The sequence below is a fragment of the Aureobasidium melanogenum genome, assembly GCF_000721775.1.
Source record: "Aureobasidium melanogenum CBS 110374 unplaced genomic scaffold scaffold_1, whole genome shotgun sequence".
Taxonomy (NCBI): Eukaryota; Fungi; Ascomycota; class Dothideomycetes; order Dothideales; family Saccotheciaceae; genus Aureobasidium; species Aureobasidium melanogenum.
The window spans coordinates 601198-618985 of record NW_024470053.1 but is presented as its reverse complement, the minus strand read 5'-3'; the positions used below and the strand labels follow the sequence as shown (position 1 = coordinate 618985).

The following is a 17788-nucleotide window of genomic DNA, read 5'->3' as shown; positions in this document are numbered from 1 at the left end:
CAGCATACATTCGCTGGGTTTAATCTCTGGTATTCGGACTACCGCTATCTCTTCACGCGTCCTATCCAATCAGGATACAGGTCAATATAAATTACATCCTGCGACCATGGGAGTCTCGTGAGCGCATCCTGGTACATTCCATAAATCCATCGCATTGCCCACCTGCATCACAGTCGCACCACATCTGCTTTAATCATCTTGTCGTTCGTCAGCAGCAATGGCACAATCTGCAGCTTTGAGTCTCGAAGGCGACCCACGAATGAATGCTTCTGGTCCTGGCATAACACAACTTTCAACACCAGCACTCAGAAACCTGCATGACCCTATGGTGACGATCGAAGAATACTTCTATTATGCCAAGATCACTCGTGAAGAGCAGAGAAACATTTCAACAGTCAAAACACCGGCCAGGAAGCTTTTGAGCTTTGCTAAACACGATGCAGCCTCTTCTACCATCACTGGAAGCGATCCCACCAAACCTGAGACCTCGGAGAACCCATTAGGTACAGAGACAGACGAGAAGATTGGCGAATCTGAAGCTCCTGCGACTGCTCGACCAGTTATTGTGACAGAGGACGAGTGGTTACAGGCTTCCAGAGCTGCAAGAACAGCGACTTGGGGATCTGTCTTCTATCTCATTACCACAGACATTCTTGGTCCTTACTCTGTGCCGTACGTCAAACTATTCACGCTCAGCTGTTGAGCTCTTTCGGCTAATAATATGGTAGATGGGCTTTGGCACAGATGGGGTATGGTCCAGGCATTGTTCTGTACACCATCTTTGGAGCTCTGGCAGGCTATACGGGCTGGCAGATCTGGCAAATGTTCCTCAAACTTGACTCCGACCACTACCCTATGAAGACCTTTGGCGATATCGCATTGAGAGCATATGGCCGGGTCGCGCGCCATCTGGTGAACATCCTGCAAGCAATTCAACTCATCTTCAACGTGGGAGTCATCATCATCCAAAATGGTCAAGGCCTTTACCAGATCAATTCGAACATTTGTTATATCGTGGTGAGTACAATCTGGTTTCATGCATTCCAAGATAAAAGATGTTCCTCGTCCCTGCACCAGCGCACGATGATCAACGAACAAGAAAAAATAAGCTGACAATACTCTTCTAAGTGCTGCGTCATCTGGACAGGTGAGTCTCATTGCTTGAGAGCACTCGATATGCGTGCTGACATTCTTAGTGTGTGGTTTCGTCATTGGTCAAGTACGTACGTTGCAGAAGTACGGCTGGATCGCCAACCTCGCTGTCTGGCTTAACATTGTTGTCATGATCCTTACAATGGCTGTCGTACGTCTGATCTCTATAGTTTGTCTATCGAGCTTGTTCGACTGACAGTGCCTTAGGTGACTCACAGTCATCCCAATTACGAGGCCGCTGCCAAATCCAATGGTGCCGATATTGGCCCTCCTGCACCTCCAGTCATGACCACTGCGGGTCCACCAGCTGGAGTCGAATTCAGCGGACAACTCGTGGGATTGATGCAGGCTGTCTACTCATATGGCGGTGCCATGCTTTACTGCGAGTTCATGAGCGAGATGCGAAAGCCTTGGGACTTCTGGAAAGCGTTGATTATTGCAGAGACTTTCATCTATGTCGTCTATCTGTTCTTTGGCATATACGTCTACTCATTTCAGGGTCAATACACCATCAACCCTGCCCAACAGGTATTTCTTCATCACCTTGGTAGACAATGGCGATAGGACTGACACTCAAAACTAGGGCATGTTTCCTCATGCGGCCTTGACTGCGGGCAATATCCTCGCATTTTTGACGGCCCTTATTGCCGCCGGACTGTATGGAAACATTGGTATCAAGGTTATGTATCAGAACATATTCCAAGAACTGCTTGGATTACCACAGCTTACCACAAGAGCGGGAAAGCTCCTCTGGATTGGCATCGTTCCAATTTACTGGGGAATTGCCTTCGTTCTTGCTGCCGCAATTCCTCAATTCAGGTGAGTTACCTTGCTATCGTGTCTCAGGCCTCTATCTAATGCGACACTAAGCGCACTTTCTGGTCTTGTGGCTGCCCTTTGCATCCTCCAGTTCACGTACACCTTCCCACCTCTGCTCATGCTAGGTGTGCAAGTACAGTATGATGCAATTCGCCCTGATCAAGGCGAAGGCTTCAATCCAGCTACTGGGGAGACTATTAGACATGACCATGGCATGAAAAGATGGATCCGCGGCTTCTTTGCTCGCAGATGGTACATCAAGCTTTGGAATGTCATCTTCTTCCTGGGGGCTTTTGTTACTTGTGTCTTGGGAACATACTCTTCGATCAAGTCCATGATTGATGCCTACGCTTCGGGTTCGTCAACGGCTTTCAGTTGTGTGGGACCAGTCTAATGATTGTGGTTAGAACTTAGAACTGAACTAGCGGTAGTGTGGCCCCGTCTCATAGTAATTCCTGTGTATTGATAATGGTCCTAGCAAATCTTCTCTCTTCGCAACTGACCTATGTACTACCGGTGCAGAAGCCGAATAAGCTAATCCAATGTACTATTTAGCCCATGCCTCCTATTGCCATCACCTTTGTCATCATCGTCAATCGTATATACCTTGGTCAGGGTGCTGAGTTCAACTAGCATGCTCGGAGATAAACGGTCTTTTGCAACCCATGAAGATCTGCATCACGACGTCACTAACCTGCCACTTTCTGCCTCCATGATTCTTGTGATACTATGATCGTTTACAAAGTAGGTATCATCTCGAGCGGTTAGGAGTGCGAGACTGCGCAGAGGTAGGTGCATTCTTTGACACTGATCTTTTCGACATGAAAGCTGCAATTGCGAGACCGAGAAAGAGCACTCGCATTGAAGCTCATGCTGGGCTGTAAAAAAACAAGGCAGGGCTCGAGGAAGTCGCGTCAAGTCAACTTACGTGAACCCTTGTCACCTTCGTTCTTTCTTCAATCAATCCTTTCCATAACCACCGGACTAATCTAGCGACAATGACGGCGAGAGTAGATGCAGGCGAACCCTTTCTCCAACATCTGAATGTCAGCAAGACACCATATGTTTTCCTCACGGCAGAGACGGACGACTTTGATGAAGAAATCATTGCTGCATGGCAGGAAGAAGGCTTCGTTACGACGTATGTACCTTATGGCGATGGAGGAAGAGATTATATGAACAGGATGCATGCGGCTCCTGATCAGGCAGTGGGATTGAATGATCAGTACGCCATAGTAGGTTCGTTCTTTCCTCCCTTATCCTGCGCGGTAGAAGTGACTGATGTATTACAGCATTCGGTGATGCAGCGAGCGTATGCCTCGAGGCCTATGTCAAGTCTACACCCCGTCTAGCCGCCTTGATCGCATACTATCCCGATAGAATCCCTGATCCGCAACAAACACGGTACCCCATGCACACGACTGTCCTAGTTCACCTCGTAGGCAATGAGATCAAAGTCTCCCGCACGCCAGAAGTACTCGGCATACAAGGCAAGAAAAAGATTATCACAAAGAGGATAGGGGATGGAGCTGGTCTAGGTGGAGAGCTCAAATTGAGCTTCCAGGCATACAAGTATCCTGGCGTCGAATCTGGTTTCGCGGAGAGTGACTTGGATGAATACGATGCTGCTGCCGCTGGTCTGGCGTGGAGCAGGAGCTTGGGTGTTGTAAGAAAGGCTTTACGAATAGCCTCTGATATCGAGAGAGTACGAGACAACCAATTGGACTGTATGTTACTGCAACTACAAACGAGAACTATGGAACATGTTATGGCTGACACAACTACCAACGTAGACGCGCGAAATGGCAATGTCCAGAAAGCCCTTTCCATCACCACCGCTAAACCAGCAGTTCTCCACGTACCCACCCTAACCGGTGCATTCCACGAGGAGGACCTAGCAGACTTTTACACCGAGTTCTTCCAACCATCACCCACATCTCTTAATTGCAGACTTCTCTCTCGCACTGTGGGCACCGACCGTGTAGTCGACGAGTTGTCCCTCTCTTTCAACCACAACAAAGTAATACCATGGCTACTCCCTGGTATCCCCGCCACAAACCGCAGGATCGAAGTGGTGATTGTCAGTATCGTATGCATCAAAGCAGGGAAACTGGCCAGTGAAAAGGTATACTGGGATCAGGCTAGTGTGTTGATGCAAGTGGGATTGCTTGATCCGAAGCTGGTTCCGGACAAGTTCAAAGAGAAGGGAGTTGAGAAGTTGCCGGTTATTGGTGCTGAGAGTGCGAGAGCGGCTGTTAGAGGGAGTAGTCGGAGGATCAACGAGTTGATTGATGAGTGGTAGAGTTGGTGCAGGAGCATCCATAATATAATCTAACGTGATACACGTGTGCTTCTCTTCGATCCAACCTCTTCTCGTCTTCCATCTACTCCTCCACTCCAAACGTGGTTACTTCTACCTCGCCTTGTGTCAATTCCCTGGCTGTTCTTTTATAATGAGTGACCCTTCGCTCTGCTCTCTTCAAGAGAGCTGCGAATTCGGAACAGCAAGTCATGCTTTGACCCGGGCTCCTAAGCTTCACTTGTTCTAACCACACTCAACCACACACGACCAAGAAAAACTACATTGACACCGTGAGACTTGCAAAACATTCGACCTGGGATTGATGCAAAAGCAAAGAGATGATGATCAGAGTGGGATTCGAACCCACGCGATTTCTCACTAGTAAACTCATTTCAGGTGAGCCTGAAACTAGCGCCATAACCACTCGGCCATCTGACCAATCTGTGTATTGCTTGAGGGTGGTGTAGTACTCGTAGTGCGTAAACACGTCACGTCGTGTCATGCGATGCGGTCTGATTCGCGTCCCAGATCCAGGGATTTCGGTTGGAGTCATCAGGTACGAGAGCACCACACTCCAGTTGACTCGTGCTGCGGTATGCAAATTCATCGAAGCTAGTGCCATCGTGTACTCCAGACTATGGCTTTGTGAACGTAGAAGATGTACAGCAATAGACAATCTGATCAAGAAAACTTTTCGTCCTGCCATAACGAACCAAGAGAGAAGAAAAGACACATATAGAAGCCACACATGAAGTGAAACAGAAAGGAAAGGGCAGACCTCACAATATGATACACTTATTACGCCTGCGGCCCTTCTTCCTATCTCCCTCCACACCATCCTCATCCCTCCTCCGCCTACTCCTCTCCTCTCCTCCATGACTAGTCCCAGTCCTTCCATTCTGCAGATCCTTGTGCATAATCTGCCTACACACATCCACAAACACTTCTGTGACGTTCTGCCGTGTCCTCGCCGAAGCCTCATAATAAGGAACATTTCCCCAACCAGAAGAGACGGCAAAGGCAGCTGCTCGAGACACCGCGCGATCTTCTTCCAGATCCGATTTGTTGCCGACGAGCACGATGGGTACGTGTGGATCGTCTTTGAGATTTACGAGTTGGTCGCGGAGTTCGGAGAGTTCTTTTAGTGAGGAGGAAGAGGTTATGCTGAAGACGAGGAGGAAGCCTTGGCCGGATTTCATGTAGAGTTCCCTAGATGTTGGATTAGTTCCTATGATCTTTGACTCTCAAAGATTTGTGTGGTGGTTTACCGCATAGCAGCTGGAGTTTGTGTTAGTGGAAAATGTTCATAGATTTGGACGGTAAGGTGACTTTGGACTTACTGAATTGTTCTGTTCCAGCCGTATCCAGAATCTCGAGAATTACTTGCCGACCCTAGAATTCGCAATTAGGGAAATGAACACAAGACAGGACTCTGATGGTTATGCGTACATCAACATCACATTGCTTGCGGTAGGAATCTTCAATAGTTGGGTCGTATCTCTCGATCCAGATACCCTGCACAAATTGTGCTTTGCAATTGTTAGTCATGTTCCAGGGATCGAGACTGAATGATCGCAGGATACCTGTCAAGCAACTTTTGCCAACACCGCCTGGAGAAAAGTCAGCACATGAAGTTGTAGGACGCCAGATAGAGTGTACTCACCTGAGCCAAGAACGACGATGTGGTATTCCCTAACAATTCACGTTTAGCTCTGAGAACGATCGACACTAGAAGGCATGAACTCACCTATGATTCGTGGCCCGCGACATCTTGTCAGATAGATTTCAGGAGAGCTTTAGGTCAACCACGCGTAGACAGGCGATATTCCAGCCAAGAACAGTATAGGGAAGCTCGAGATTGCAACCAGAGGACCGAGTAAATCAGAAACCACGGGGCGAAGGAGGATATCGGCAAGACGGACCCGCTCTCCGCTCTAAAGACTACTGCAGAGCTCCTGACCAGCAAGAGTAGGTGCAGATCGGTCGTTAGATCGTAACGTGCTAGTTTAGATCGTGTCAATTGGGACAAGTTCTACGGGCGTACAACAGCAAGAAGACAATGCGAGGAACGGTATATGGTTGCAAACTCACAGCTTGGCGTTTGTTGATTGAAAGTGTTGTTTGAAATGCGGTCAAGAAAGCGCCCAGGCTACTCAAGAGCACAGTACAAACGGGGCAGATCGGCGGTCAGAGAGATTGCAAGAGATTGACATGCATATACACACAGTAGAAGAAGAAAAAAAAAGGGCACGAAGAAATTGTGGGATACAGATAAGATTGGAGAGATGAGAAGACGCGTTGAGGATGCAATGACATGTAGCGCGCGTGCGAGAGCTGGCCTCTGATATCAGAAGTGTGCAGCTTTCTGGGATGATAATTTCGGCACATCCGAGTCATGGATCGTGCCGCCGCGCCTCGGCTTCAAAGCACTCTGAGACGACCTTTAACACGACATGTCTCAACCTGGCCGGCTTTTTCATGTATCCAGCCATTCTTGACAGACGCCATCTCTATTTGCGACGGAAGATTCGGCACCTGCTTTTGCTCACTTGAATGCACAACAGAGATTTCAGACGTGAATGAGACGTCCCGGACTGAACGGGATAACGCACGCGAGATTGCAAGTATCGAATTGATGCAGATGTACAAGTGTATAACATGCCATGTTGCCTCATATAGTTGGATATAGATGGTGTGTGAAGGCACAAGAGATTACGGATTTGCTGCAAGCCACAAGGAGGAGCTTCAGCTCGCCAATTCACACGGCAATATGCAGCCGGCGCAGCGTCATCAACGTCACCAGGGATTAGGAAAGCTTGCAAGCGACGTCAACAGCTCGCTTGTTCAAGAGGTTCGCACGAAGGTTTGAGAGAAGCGAACGCGAATGCGAATGGTTCGAAAGAGATAGTCGACTCTTGGATGGATTGAGATGGCAGGTCAGGGCAGCTCTTGCTGATCTCAAAGAAGAAGGTTTTGGTGGTCGAGTTGCTCAGATGGGAGATCTTCGGAGGGCAGGCGCAAGCTCTGGGGAAGGAGCTCTGGAGTTGTTGGTTGCTGTCTGTCCATAGCGAGTCGAAGCCAATTCGACACTTGAAATGCGAATCCCATCTGTGCTTGTCGCAGCAGTGAGCTTGGTGCTGCCAGCATGCCAGGCTGTCTTTGTCGATGATGCGTGGAAGGTAGACTGGCACCTTGCCCTCGTCGGCGCACCCCACGAACACACGACCTTCTTCCACCAGCCCGTTGTCGCATCCAAAGCATCTTTGCTCTACACTCTCTCGGACAAGACAATTCTCGGAGCCATCAACCCCAAGGATGGCTCGCTCAGATGGCGCCAGCAATTATCGCCCGCTGCCAATTCGACGTCGATCTTCCTCCGACCCGCCCAGGACCACCACCTCGTAATCAGCGCCGTCGACGGTCAGGTCGCTGCATGGAACGCTGCCGACGGTCGTCAAGCATGGTCTGTTGATCTGGAAGACGCCACAGTGAAAGACTTGGAGATTGTCGAAATCCCTGAGGCCAACGAGCAGGGTGGAAGCAAGGACGCCATCGTCTTGACCGGAGCTCCTCTGCCTACCGTCCAGAGACTTGGCCGCCAGGACGGTGCCCGAAAGTGGCTATACAAAGATGAGAGCGGAGATGTTCCCTTCCAGCTCTCCGTCTCGTCCACCCACATCTTCTACATTTCCCTACACACTTCGATGCTGGGAGGTCTTAAGATCAAGGTTGCTTCCTTGGACCCTGTTACCGGACACAAGATTGATCAGTACACATTGGCTACCGAAGGTGACCTTGCTTCAACTGCCGATATCTTGTCCGTTGGCGCAAATTCTGCCTCGCCCATCATCGCATGGACCGACAAGGCTCGTTCTACTCTCAAGGTCAACGTCATTGGTTCCAAGGCCGTTTCTACCTTCGATGTCGAAGCTGGTAAGGACGTGCTGAGTCTCTCGTTGCATGCTCCCTACCACGTCAATGCACGCCCTCATTTCCTTGTTCACTACCAAACGCGCTCGCAGAACTGGGCCGAGGTCTACCATGTCGATCTCGTCAAGTCTACCGTGTCCAAGGCTTATTCCCTTCCTAAGTTGGCAGGCAGCGCCGCCTTCTCTGCCAGTACCTCTGAAGCAAACGTGTATTTTACGCGTATCTCTGAATCTGAAGTGACGATCGTCTCGTCCGCTTCGCACGGTATTCTTGCCAGATGGCCTTTGAAGGGCGCTGTAGGTATCACTCTGCAAGGCGACCATGCTCCTGTTCATGCAGTGTCTGAAGTGTCTGTCAAGGCTGACACTGTTTCTGCTGTGCGCTCCGCAGTCTATCTGGCGTCTGGCGAGTGGGTTATGATCCGTGACGGCATTCCTGTATGGGAAAGACCAGAAGCTCTGAGCAGTATCAAGTCTGCTGTCTGGGCATATCTTCCTGCTCCTGAAGGCCTTGTGCACGAGCTCGAGATCGAAGGCCACTCAAACCCTGTCCAGGCTTATATCCACAGAGTCAAAAGACACGTTGCAGCCTTGGAGACTCTCCCAGCATACCTGACAGCCTTGCCCGGTCGCATCGCTAGCAGCATTGGCTTCGGATCGTCTGATGCTGATGTGGATTCGACGAACATCTTTGGCTTCCACAAGAGAATTGTTTGTGCTACTGAAAGTGGTCGCTTGATTGCACTGGACGCAGGTGGTAAGGGAAGCGCGGTTTGGGACGTCAAAATCGACAACAATGCAGCTCCCTCACCTTGGCAATCGCCCAAGCTTGTCGCACGTCCTGATGGCACAATTGTCGCAAGCAGCATTGATGGAAGTCAGCACAAACTCTTTAACGCATCCACTGGCGTTGAGATTCCCTACACTGAACTCGCACTCTCTTCAGGCCTTAATCATGATGCCAAGTTTGCTTATGGCATAGAGGATGGCAAAGTCATTGGTGGTCCCATTGCCGAGGCTGCTTCGTGGAAATTCTCGCCTGGTAATGGTGAGACGGTCTACAGCCTGACTCCTCGTCCACTCGAAGACCCGGTTGCTTCCATCGGAAAAGTTCTTGGAGACCGCAAGGTTCTCTACAAATACCTTAACCCCAACACTCTTCTTGTCATCACTACCTCCAAGGCCACATTGTCGGCCACCATCAGTGTGCTTGACGCGTTGTCGGGATCCGTGCTTTATGTTGCTTCGCATCAAGGCGTTGATGCAAATATGCCCATCGCCTCGACCATGTCTGAAAACTGGTTCGCTTACTCATTCGCTTCGCAGCCAACAGCAGACGGCGTCAAGGGTTATCAACTGGTCATTGGCGAGATGTTTGAATCGCCATTCTCAAACGACAGAGGCCCCCAAACAGCTACCAAGAACTCATCAGAGGTTGACTACAGTTATCAGCCTCATGTCGTCTCCCAGTCTTACCGCATTCGCGAGCCGATCTCAAAGTTGGCGGTCACGCAGACCAGACAAGGAATCACGTCGAGAGCATTGTTGGCTGTGCTGCCCGAATCTAACGCGATAGTTGGCATTCCCCGCCAGGTCATTGACCCTCGTAGACCTGTTGGAAGAGATGCCACCAAGGATGAGATGATGGAGGGTCTGATGAAGTACACACCAGTCCTTGAGTTTGACCCCAAATGGTATCTCAACCATCAACGTGAGGTTTACGGAGTCGAGACCGTAACGACCAGCCCGGCTGTTCTTGAAAGCACCAGCTTGGTCTTTGCCTACGGCCTTGACGTGTTCAGCACTAGAATTAGCCCGAGTTTCTCATTCGATGTTCTCGGCAAGGACTTTAACAAGCTCCAAATGCTGGCAACAGTAGCGGCACTTGCTGTGGCCACTGTCGCTGTCGCACCTCTAGTAAGTTGATCGCTGGCATCTGTATTGACCGTTATGCTGACCTGGTGCTTAGGTGAAACGTAAGCAAATCAACACAAGATGGCAGTTCCTGTAGAACTGGGTACTAGAGCACATAGATGATTTTTCCATTGTATATTATGTTCCTACCATACTGCTTCATTCTGTGATTGATAAGAGATTCGTGACGACTATTATATCACATATGTGGGCTATCGCAAAGCTGTGGGTGATACATTCAACGATGACAATTGCTACTCGATGCGGCACGTATTCGGAGGGCGAGGCAGTGGGCGGCATTCCTTGGTATTCAGCCCCAAGTCTGACTTGCGAGGGCTTCAATTATCGTGCTGACTAACCATCTCGCCATCAAAACGGATCCAAGAGAAGAGTAACGTTTTGTTATACCTTCCTGTCGGCGGATGTGCAAACCGAGCCTCCGAGATAGATGACGCTGCAGTCGCGGCTGATAAATTCCTAAATCCGTTAAATCCATGATATTTATCTAGTCCTCGTCATCATCGTTGCAACTCGAGAGAATCACTCTGTATCACACATACAAGCGACAATGAGTGACCAGAACAAGTACAACAACAAGCTCCAGGGCCACCGTGTGCTCATCATCGGAGGCAGCGGAGGCGAGTACCTGAACCAGATAGACAAACTTTCGCTGATCTAACGAATTGCAGGCATTGGTTATGGAGTTGCCGAAGCATCATTGGAGAATGGAGCTCATGTCATCATCTCTTCTTCGAGCGAGTCGAGAGTTCAGGAAGCAGTCTCGAAGCTGCAGAAGACATACCCATCGGCCGCTAAACGCGTCGAGGGCTACGCAGCCAACATGGGTGATCAAGCAAGCCTTGAGTCGAACGTCGAGCAGCTCTTCCAGAAAGCTGGCAAGCTTAACCATGTCGTCTTCACAGCTGGAGACTCTCTGGCAATGATGCCGCTCGAGGAAGCTACCCTCGAAAAGACTATCCAGGCAGGTATGGTCAGATACTTTGCCCCTCTCATGGTCGCCAAGCAGGCTGCAAAGGTCCTTGATAAGAGCCCAACCTCATCTATTACCTTGACTACCGGCAGTGTCAGCGAGAAGCCTATTCCCAACTGGAGTGTCATTGTCGGCTTCGCCACTGCTCTTCAAGGCACTACAAGAGGTCTAGCACTGGATCTCAAGCCCATCCGTGTCAACTTGGTATCACCTGGAGCCGTAGAAACATCACTGTGGGACGGCATCCCGGAGGATAAACGACAAGAGATGTTCAAAGCATTTGGAGACAAGATGGCCACCGGCAAGATTGGTCAAGTTGAGGACGTGGCCGAAGCATTCCTGTACTCAATGAAGGACAAGAACTTGACAGGAAGCATGATCAGTACCAACGGAGGCGGCTTGATCATGTAAATGATGAGGGAAATAGTTGACTTCGTAAGAGAGAATGAAAAGGAGACAGTGGGGCAGCAGTAGTGGAGAATGCAAATTTCTGTTGTATTTCGTGGCAGCCCAAGCCTTGACAACCAAAGTTTTATGATTTGTTGAAGCAGACGAGCTAGAAAATGATGCAGCAACGTTTTTCACGAATACCCTTTTTGCTATGCTGTTGGGACTGCAGGCAGAGCTAGTGTGTGTGGGAGACAAAGCAATGTCGGCGGTGTTTGCGGAGACTGTTGATGCAGCAAGCCAGGAGACGGGAAGCAGTAGAGTTTCTGTCAGTCGAGTAGGCGTTTCAGGAGTTTGGTCAAACCTGGTCCGTGGGATCAGCGTTTCGAGAACAAGAAGCCCCGCTTCGGGCTCTCTGATGCCCAACTTGATGGAATTTTTGAGCTTTGCCAACGACATAAACTCCCGTTGCAGTGTGGACTCGTTGTGGTCGTCAATCCCTGAGCACCTAGACTTGGACAAACACAAAACCCAGCTGTAACAGAGTCAAGCATCGCAGACCAACAACGATTCAGGATAGTTCACTCAGGGAACGGGCCGCAGGGGTTTGTACCATCGCAGGGTACCGAGCGAGCTACGCCATCGTGCTTTCCGTTGTGTGCGTGACGCCAAATGTCAGCAGCCAACAATTGACAGACGAACCGGCAGCTTGGAATACACACATATCCCAGACCCACCAGGACTCGATTGTTGCTTCTTCCATAGCCTCTCGCGACGCATCGCACAGGCATTCTGAGATCATTCACTTGGCCATACTACACTCTCGGTTGCTCTAACGGCGTCGGCGCCAGTTTAGACGGCTATGTCTTACCACCGAGCCTCGTCACCTGGGAGTCGTCGTCTGGCTCACCCAGCACGCCTGTCCGACGGCTACTATCCTCCTCCCACCTCTGCCGCCTACGCTTCGCCTAGGTCCAGTGGTGAGCGAGTTGTGCCCATCTCGACAACCACTTTCGTTACACGCGACGTCTACTCGGGCAGACCCCGTCGCTCCACCCTGACCGACCCCTCACGCCCTATTACAACTTCCTCGACCGCCAATACCACTCTCCCCATCCACTCACGCAGCCGCCCTGCTGTCATTCAATCATCGCACGATCGTCCCCATAGTCCCTCGACCTCGCATGGCTATTCTACATCCACTCGCACTCCTGACTATTATGCCGTCCCTGCTACCTCGCATAGAGATCACTCGCACAAGAAGGTGTATAGTATCGATGGCGGCGGCAAGTCACGTCTCGTTGCCGACATAGACATCAACACGAGTCATGGCAGCTCCCACAGGCGTCACAGTGTTGATCGCAACTCCGACCGCCATTCTTCGTCACACCACCGACACAAGGGTTATCATCTGAGCGGCTCCTCGACCAGAAAGACCGAGAATGACCAAGGCTTTTCATACACGGACCCCGCTGCCATGTATAGGGACACCGAGCCCCGCTGGCGACACCGTGCTGGTAGCGTCGAAGCAACTCGGCCTAGACCGACCAGTGCACTAATCGAACAATACCCTGCTCGCTCGTCGGCCAGAGACCTTGGTCCGCCTACATCACGAGCCCTCGACAAGTTCAACGACGGCGCTGGTCGCATCAACAGCACACGAGAACCTCCACGATCTTCCAACAGGCTGTCTTACCAAGAACCACAGTACAACGACGGTTATACTTCGTCCTCCGGTCGTCACACCACTGCTGTGCATCAAGATCGTTCTCGCGATGCCTATTCAAGAGAAGCTGAGCGCGCTCGCCCGATGCATCGTTACGAAGATCGCAGTGTTGAGCGCCGCGGTTTTGGAATTCGCAGTGGCAGTCAGGACAGATACAACCACAACATGAACAGAGGCAGCAGTGAAAGCTTCGATGCTTACTACTCGGACCGCGACCGTGACCTCGCCCCTCCTCGCAGCGATCCCCGTGCTTACGATTATTCAAGAGAATCTGATCGCGAACGAGAGTACCGTCAAAGAGACAAGGATCGATTGCGAGACGATGGCTATGCTTCAGAGAGAGATCGACATCACGAAAGAGAACGGAGAGATCACAATCGCAGAGACCGTGATAGAGACGTCACACCGAGAGGTAGTGGTGACAGTCTCACAAACACGATCTTACCCGCTGCCGCTACTGCTGCCATCGGTAGTCTTGGTGCTATGGCTGCTGCTGCTTACGGATCGGACACCGCCGCTAAGAGTCGAGATCGCGATTACGAAGAACGAGACCGCGAGAGAGATAGGGAGCGAGAAAGGGACAGAGAACGCGAACAGCGCGAACGTGAGCAACAGTACGAGCGAAAACAGCGCGAGCGCGAGAGGGACTTCCGAGACCGAGAGCGCGACAGGCGTGAGTATGAGAGGGAACGTGACCGAGAAGTCGAAAGAGAAGGCGAGAAAGAACGAGAGAGGAATGAAGACCGCGAGACACGGACCCGTGAAAGGCCCAGAGACAGGGACCGGGACAGACTCAGGCATTCTTCGTCGTCTGAAAGCGGTCAAGATAAGCACCGAAGCTCAAGACGACACCGCACACTTGGAGCTGATGGATCTCCTCCGCAAGAGAAAGATATTAGACATGGGGCTGATGAACGACAACGCGCTCCCGAGTCTGACCACGGATACCCGCCCGACGATCTTCAACGCGTTCCTGAACGCGAACGCTCTGCTCCTGCCAAGCCAGCAGAGGTTGACGCTGACGAAGATTATCGTCGCCGTATTGAGCAAGCACAAAGAGACCTGCAGGGCTCGCATGATCATGCAGACTCAGACAGAGATAGACACATGAACGAACCAGAGCTTGGTGCCAGCAGAGTCGCTCCCCCTACTACAACAACTGCTCTTGACCATCCCGAGGGCACAAGTAGAGAGAACCGGGTACGCATCGTCGAACCTCCATCGGACAGGGAAGACTCTCAGCCGATTAAGGGGATTCTCAAAAGACCCACGCAAAAATTTCCCGAGGATCCAAACCCGGTGCGTGAAGGTGTCAAACCACTGAACCAGGTACGTCAACCCAACAAAGCAACAAACACAGCTTTCTAACATTTACACCTACAGCCTACCAAAGAAGGGATCCCTGCAAACGCCCGCTGGACAAAAATCGATCGCCGCCTTGTCAACCCACAAGCTCTTGAAGAAGCGCAGGAACGTTTCGAAGAGCGTTTGGATTGTGTAATTGTACTTCGAGTCTTGACCAAAGACGAGATACAAAAGCTGGCCGATAGAACATTGGAGATCAGAGGTATGCACATCACAACATAGTATCTAGATTGACCCAGCTGACGTGTCTAAGAAGCCCGCCCATATGACGATGAAGATCGTGAACGCCGTGAGCGGCGTGAGCACCGCCGTCGCGAACGTGAACGAGACGAATACGAAGATGATGATAGCGAAGATGAATATGCTCCTCGAGCACCGCGCATGCTTGAAGCTCCAGCCGAAGGGCAGGAACCTACGGCAGACTTTGTGCGTGACCGGGAACGACGTAGAGAGCGCGAGCAGGAACCCGCTTATGCTTCTCGTGGGATCTAGACATTTTATTGATGACCAACCGATGCAATGAAACCCGCGCTTCTTGAAAAGCGTATTTCTTTTCTTTTTTGTGGTGGAAGCGATAGAGTATGTGCTTCTGGAGGGGCATAGCGTCTTGCATATTTGGGTTATGAGCACTTTGGTTAGAAGCATCAGAGCATTGTAGCGACGCCTTCTGGATTCGGAAGGAGAAGAAAGAAAACAAGTTTTTGCATCAGTTTTCGTTCTGTCTGTGTTCCTTCCGAGGAAGGCTGCCCTCAAAATATCGGACGCCGAGTTCATGCCAAATTCCTTTGTGCTATTTAGCTGTCCGCAACCGGATATGGCACACAGGTAATTAGCAACTTGTTCCCATTTCGCTTGTAATACAATCGCATGGTCCATATGCTCGCAATACAAGCAGGCAACGCAACGAGCGACTCGGAAGATTTGATCATGAGTGATTCAAACGTCAGCATGAGTGACGCGGAATCCGAATCTACCAGACCTCCTTACAGTTCCATCCCGGACCTTCCACAATTACCTGCGCTTTTTCAAGACGATCAAGGTGTTGTTCGTTCTACGGGTGTGGCCTGAGCACGTCCTTCATTATGTCGCAAAGCACAATAAAGACTCTACTGGCTTTGAAGTTCGTCAAGAGAATGGCGCGGATCCTACGGGAGATCAAGATGGAGATGGAGATGGAGATGATGAAGATGAGGAGGAGAAGGAAGAGGAGGACAATAACGATGGTGACGGCGATGATGAAGACGATGACGTTGAAGATGAGGACATTCAAGATGCCGATGAATGGCCCTACCATCTGGGCCTACCGACCAGATCCATAGGAACAAGCTCCCTGATCCAGGCTTGGGAGTCTGTCTGCAGCTTCTAGATGCAGCCGGTCTTATCAATCACGAACAAAACGATGCCGATGCGTATGTGGATCCAGTAGGCAGATGGGCTAAGATCAGAAATCCAGACAACCTAGAAGCTGAGAGGATCCATCCGGTCTTCAGAAAAGACATGTTTCGAAACATCACAGACGCTGGCTACAAGCTCATGCTCCCGTCCATACTTCTTGCAAGCGCCTGGCTTGTATAGACGCTGCTGAGTTGGCCGACCAAGGGGCACTTGCGCGCACAGGAACGATCGTGGATGTCAACGGCAACACTATCCCTCCCTCGGGACTGTAGGTGACTATAGATCAATGTTGTAGAAGGAGACTAATGCGGATCTAATTGAGTAAGTTCTCTCTTGAGCTCCTGAGTCTGTTCGACCACACGTTTCTAATGGTAGTCAAGAATACGAGAAGATGCTTGAAGATACTCTGGACCTCGCCGGCGTCCCTGAAAGCCACAAGTTTGGAGACTTCGATTTGAATTAATTCAGCCATTATGCGTACGTATCTCCTGCTGGCCAACACCTTGATTCATGAGTTTGCACATGCTTTCAGCGGTTCCTATTACAACGGTCCATATTAGCTCTTTGCGGGTCGCGAGGACTACAAGGAGCCTTGGTTGGCGGGCAATCGCAACAACGAGATGGGATACTCGCTGGTCAAACATGTTCTCGGTGAGAATCTGTATGCCTCGTTCATTTGAAGAACACCAATGAGCCACTACGTGAGAAACTTACAGAGCACGTTATGTCCTTTCGGCTTGTTCACCCTGGGTAGATGGGATGCGGGTCGTGGCACGAAGCCAGATGTCAAAGTGTATGTTTTGCCAGATTTGCCAATCCATCTGACACAAGAACGCCCGATCTTGTACCCACTGCCGCAGAAACATGTCAACGCCATGTTTACAAAGGAGATGTGGACAAATCACGTACCTCGATGGGGCCTGGCAGCGCTGAAACTGCCTCAACTATGTGGGTGAGGCGTTGTGGAATATTAGAATAGGGTAAGGAAAGTGAGCCATGTATGATAGGCCAATTGCGACAGTGTTTTCTGTTCTTGCCTCCTGTCGAGTGAGTTTAAAAATCGTGGGAACTCGCACAACTTCATTGGCAAGCTTAGTATCTAGATGCAAGGACACGGACTTGTAATGATACATCATTCTTTACAACAGATGGAGACACAAGTTTCCAGACACTAGATCCTGGTGCTTTCGGATGCATCCTGATCCCATGTCCACAGAGTAAGTGTCTGTCGTGACACTCCTACTCTCCTTCAGAGTCCGCGGAAGCATTCGTAGGGACTCTAACCAACTGCATACTTTCGATCATCCGGCCGATATCACTGGGAGCAATTACCACACACATTTTCTGAAGATTGATTTCCTTATCGAGGTGCTGTGTAAACAAACAAGACCTTCGCAGACGCGAAATGTCCAGTATATTATCCACATTCGTGATCTGAACCAACTGTACAGTTAAGTAGCAATAAGTTTCAAACGGTGGTTGGGATGTCGGGCTTCCGCGAGAACTGAAGAAGATGCAACGGCCTTAACTGCAGACAATATTGGTCGCTCTTCTGAAGTCCCATCACTTGAGCTCGTTGTAGGCATGCATCCCCGAGGACCCGGTTTGTCCTGGCGGACCCAGCTCCGGGCCTCCCGACGCTTTGCAACGGCATTACAGGTGCTCGTTGAAGCTGTCGATAGCGGATGTTGAAAGGTTTGTTTGGTTGTTTGGAACGCTACTGAGGTGCAGATGAATCCTTCGCACGAAGGATGGAACTCGATAGTTGTTGCTTTTTGGCGTTGTTGATGCATGAACACTCGTCGTAT

General features: G+C 50.4%; 7 protein-coding genes across 7 annotated transcripts; 6 read left to right on the top strand and 1 right to left on the bottom strand.

The window, feature by feature from the left end:
• Positions 1-259: 259 nt before the first annotated feature.
• Positions 260-2365, top strand: M437DRAFT_36077 (oligopeptide transporter protein; the record flags this gene model as incomplete). The annotated part of the gene is made up of 7 exons (XM_041019377.1): positions 260-672; positions 729-1017; positions 1129-1147; positions 1197-1303; positions 1360-1680; positions 1736-1971; positions 2023-2365. 7 exons carry the CDS (start codon positions 260-262, stop codon positions 2363-2365), a joined length of 1728 nt encoding a protein of 575 aa, XP_040884223.1.
• Positions 2366-2969: 604 nt separating this feature from the next.
• On the top strand, positions 2970-4273 carry M437DRAFT_38560 (dienelactone hydrolase; the record flags this gene model as incomplete). The annotated part of the gene is made up of 3 exons (XM_041019860.1): positions 2970-3210; positions 3264-3698; positions 3765-4273. 3 exons carry the CDS (start codon positions 2970-2972, stop codon positions 4271-4273), a joined length of 1185 nt encoding a protein of 394 aa, XP_040884222.1.
• Positions 4274-5052: 779 nt separating this feature from the next.
• On the bottom strand, positions 5053-6043 carry M437DRAFT_71023 (ras-domain-containing protein; the record flags this gene model as incomplete). The annotated part of the gene is made up of 7 exons (XM_041025608.1): positions 5053-5482; positions 5542-5551; positions 5614-5665; positions 5723-5802; positions 5857-5883; positions 5937-5965; positions 6021-6043. The coding sequence occupies 7 exons, from the start codon at positions 6041-6043 to the stop codon at positions 5053-5055; spliced, it is 651 nt and encodes a 216-aa protein (XP_040884221.1).
• A 1325-nt stretch (positions 6044-7368) lies between these two features.
• Positions 7369-10213, top strand: M437DRAFT_36760 (DUF1620-domain-containing protein; the record flags this gene model as incomplete). The annotated part of the gene is made up of 2 exons (XM_041019502.1): positions 7369-10119; positions 10184-10213. 2 exons carry the CDS (start codon positions 7369-7371, stop codon positions 10211-10213), a joined length of 2781 nt encoding a protein of 926 aa, XP_040884220.1.
• Positions 10214-10684: 471 nt separating this feature from the next.
• M437DRAFT_71021 (NAD(P)-binding protein) lies at positions 10685-11518 on the top strand (the record flags this gene model as incomplete). The annotated part of the gene is made up of 2 exons (XM_041025607.1): positions 10685-10727; positions 10806-11518. 2 exons carry the CDS (start codon positions 10685-10687, stop codon positions 11516-11518), a joined length of 756 nt encoding a protein of 251 aa, XP_040884219.1.
• Positions 11519-12356: 838 nt separating this feature from the next.
• On the top strand, positions 12357-15077 carry M437DRAFT_71020 (uncharacterized protein; the record flags this gene model as incomplete). The annotated part of the gene is made up of 3 exons (XM_041025606.1): positions 12357-14549; positions 14604-14787; positions 14839-15077. 3 exons carry the CDS (start codon positions 12357-12359, stop codon positions 15075-15077), a joined length of 2616 nt encoding a protein of 871 aa, XP_040884218.1.
• Positions 15078-15461: 384 nt separating this feature from the next.
• On the top strand, positions 15462-15951 carry M437DRAFT_61625 (uncharacterized protein; the record flags this gene model as incomplete). The annotated part of the gene is made up of 2 exons (XM_041023963.1): positions 15462-15642; positions 15707-15951. 2 exons carry the CDS (start codon positions 15462-15464, stop codon positions 15949-15951), a joined length of 426 nt encoding a protein of 141 aa, XP_040884217.1.
• Between the last annotated feature and the right edge of the window lie 1837 nt (positions 15952-17788).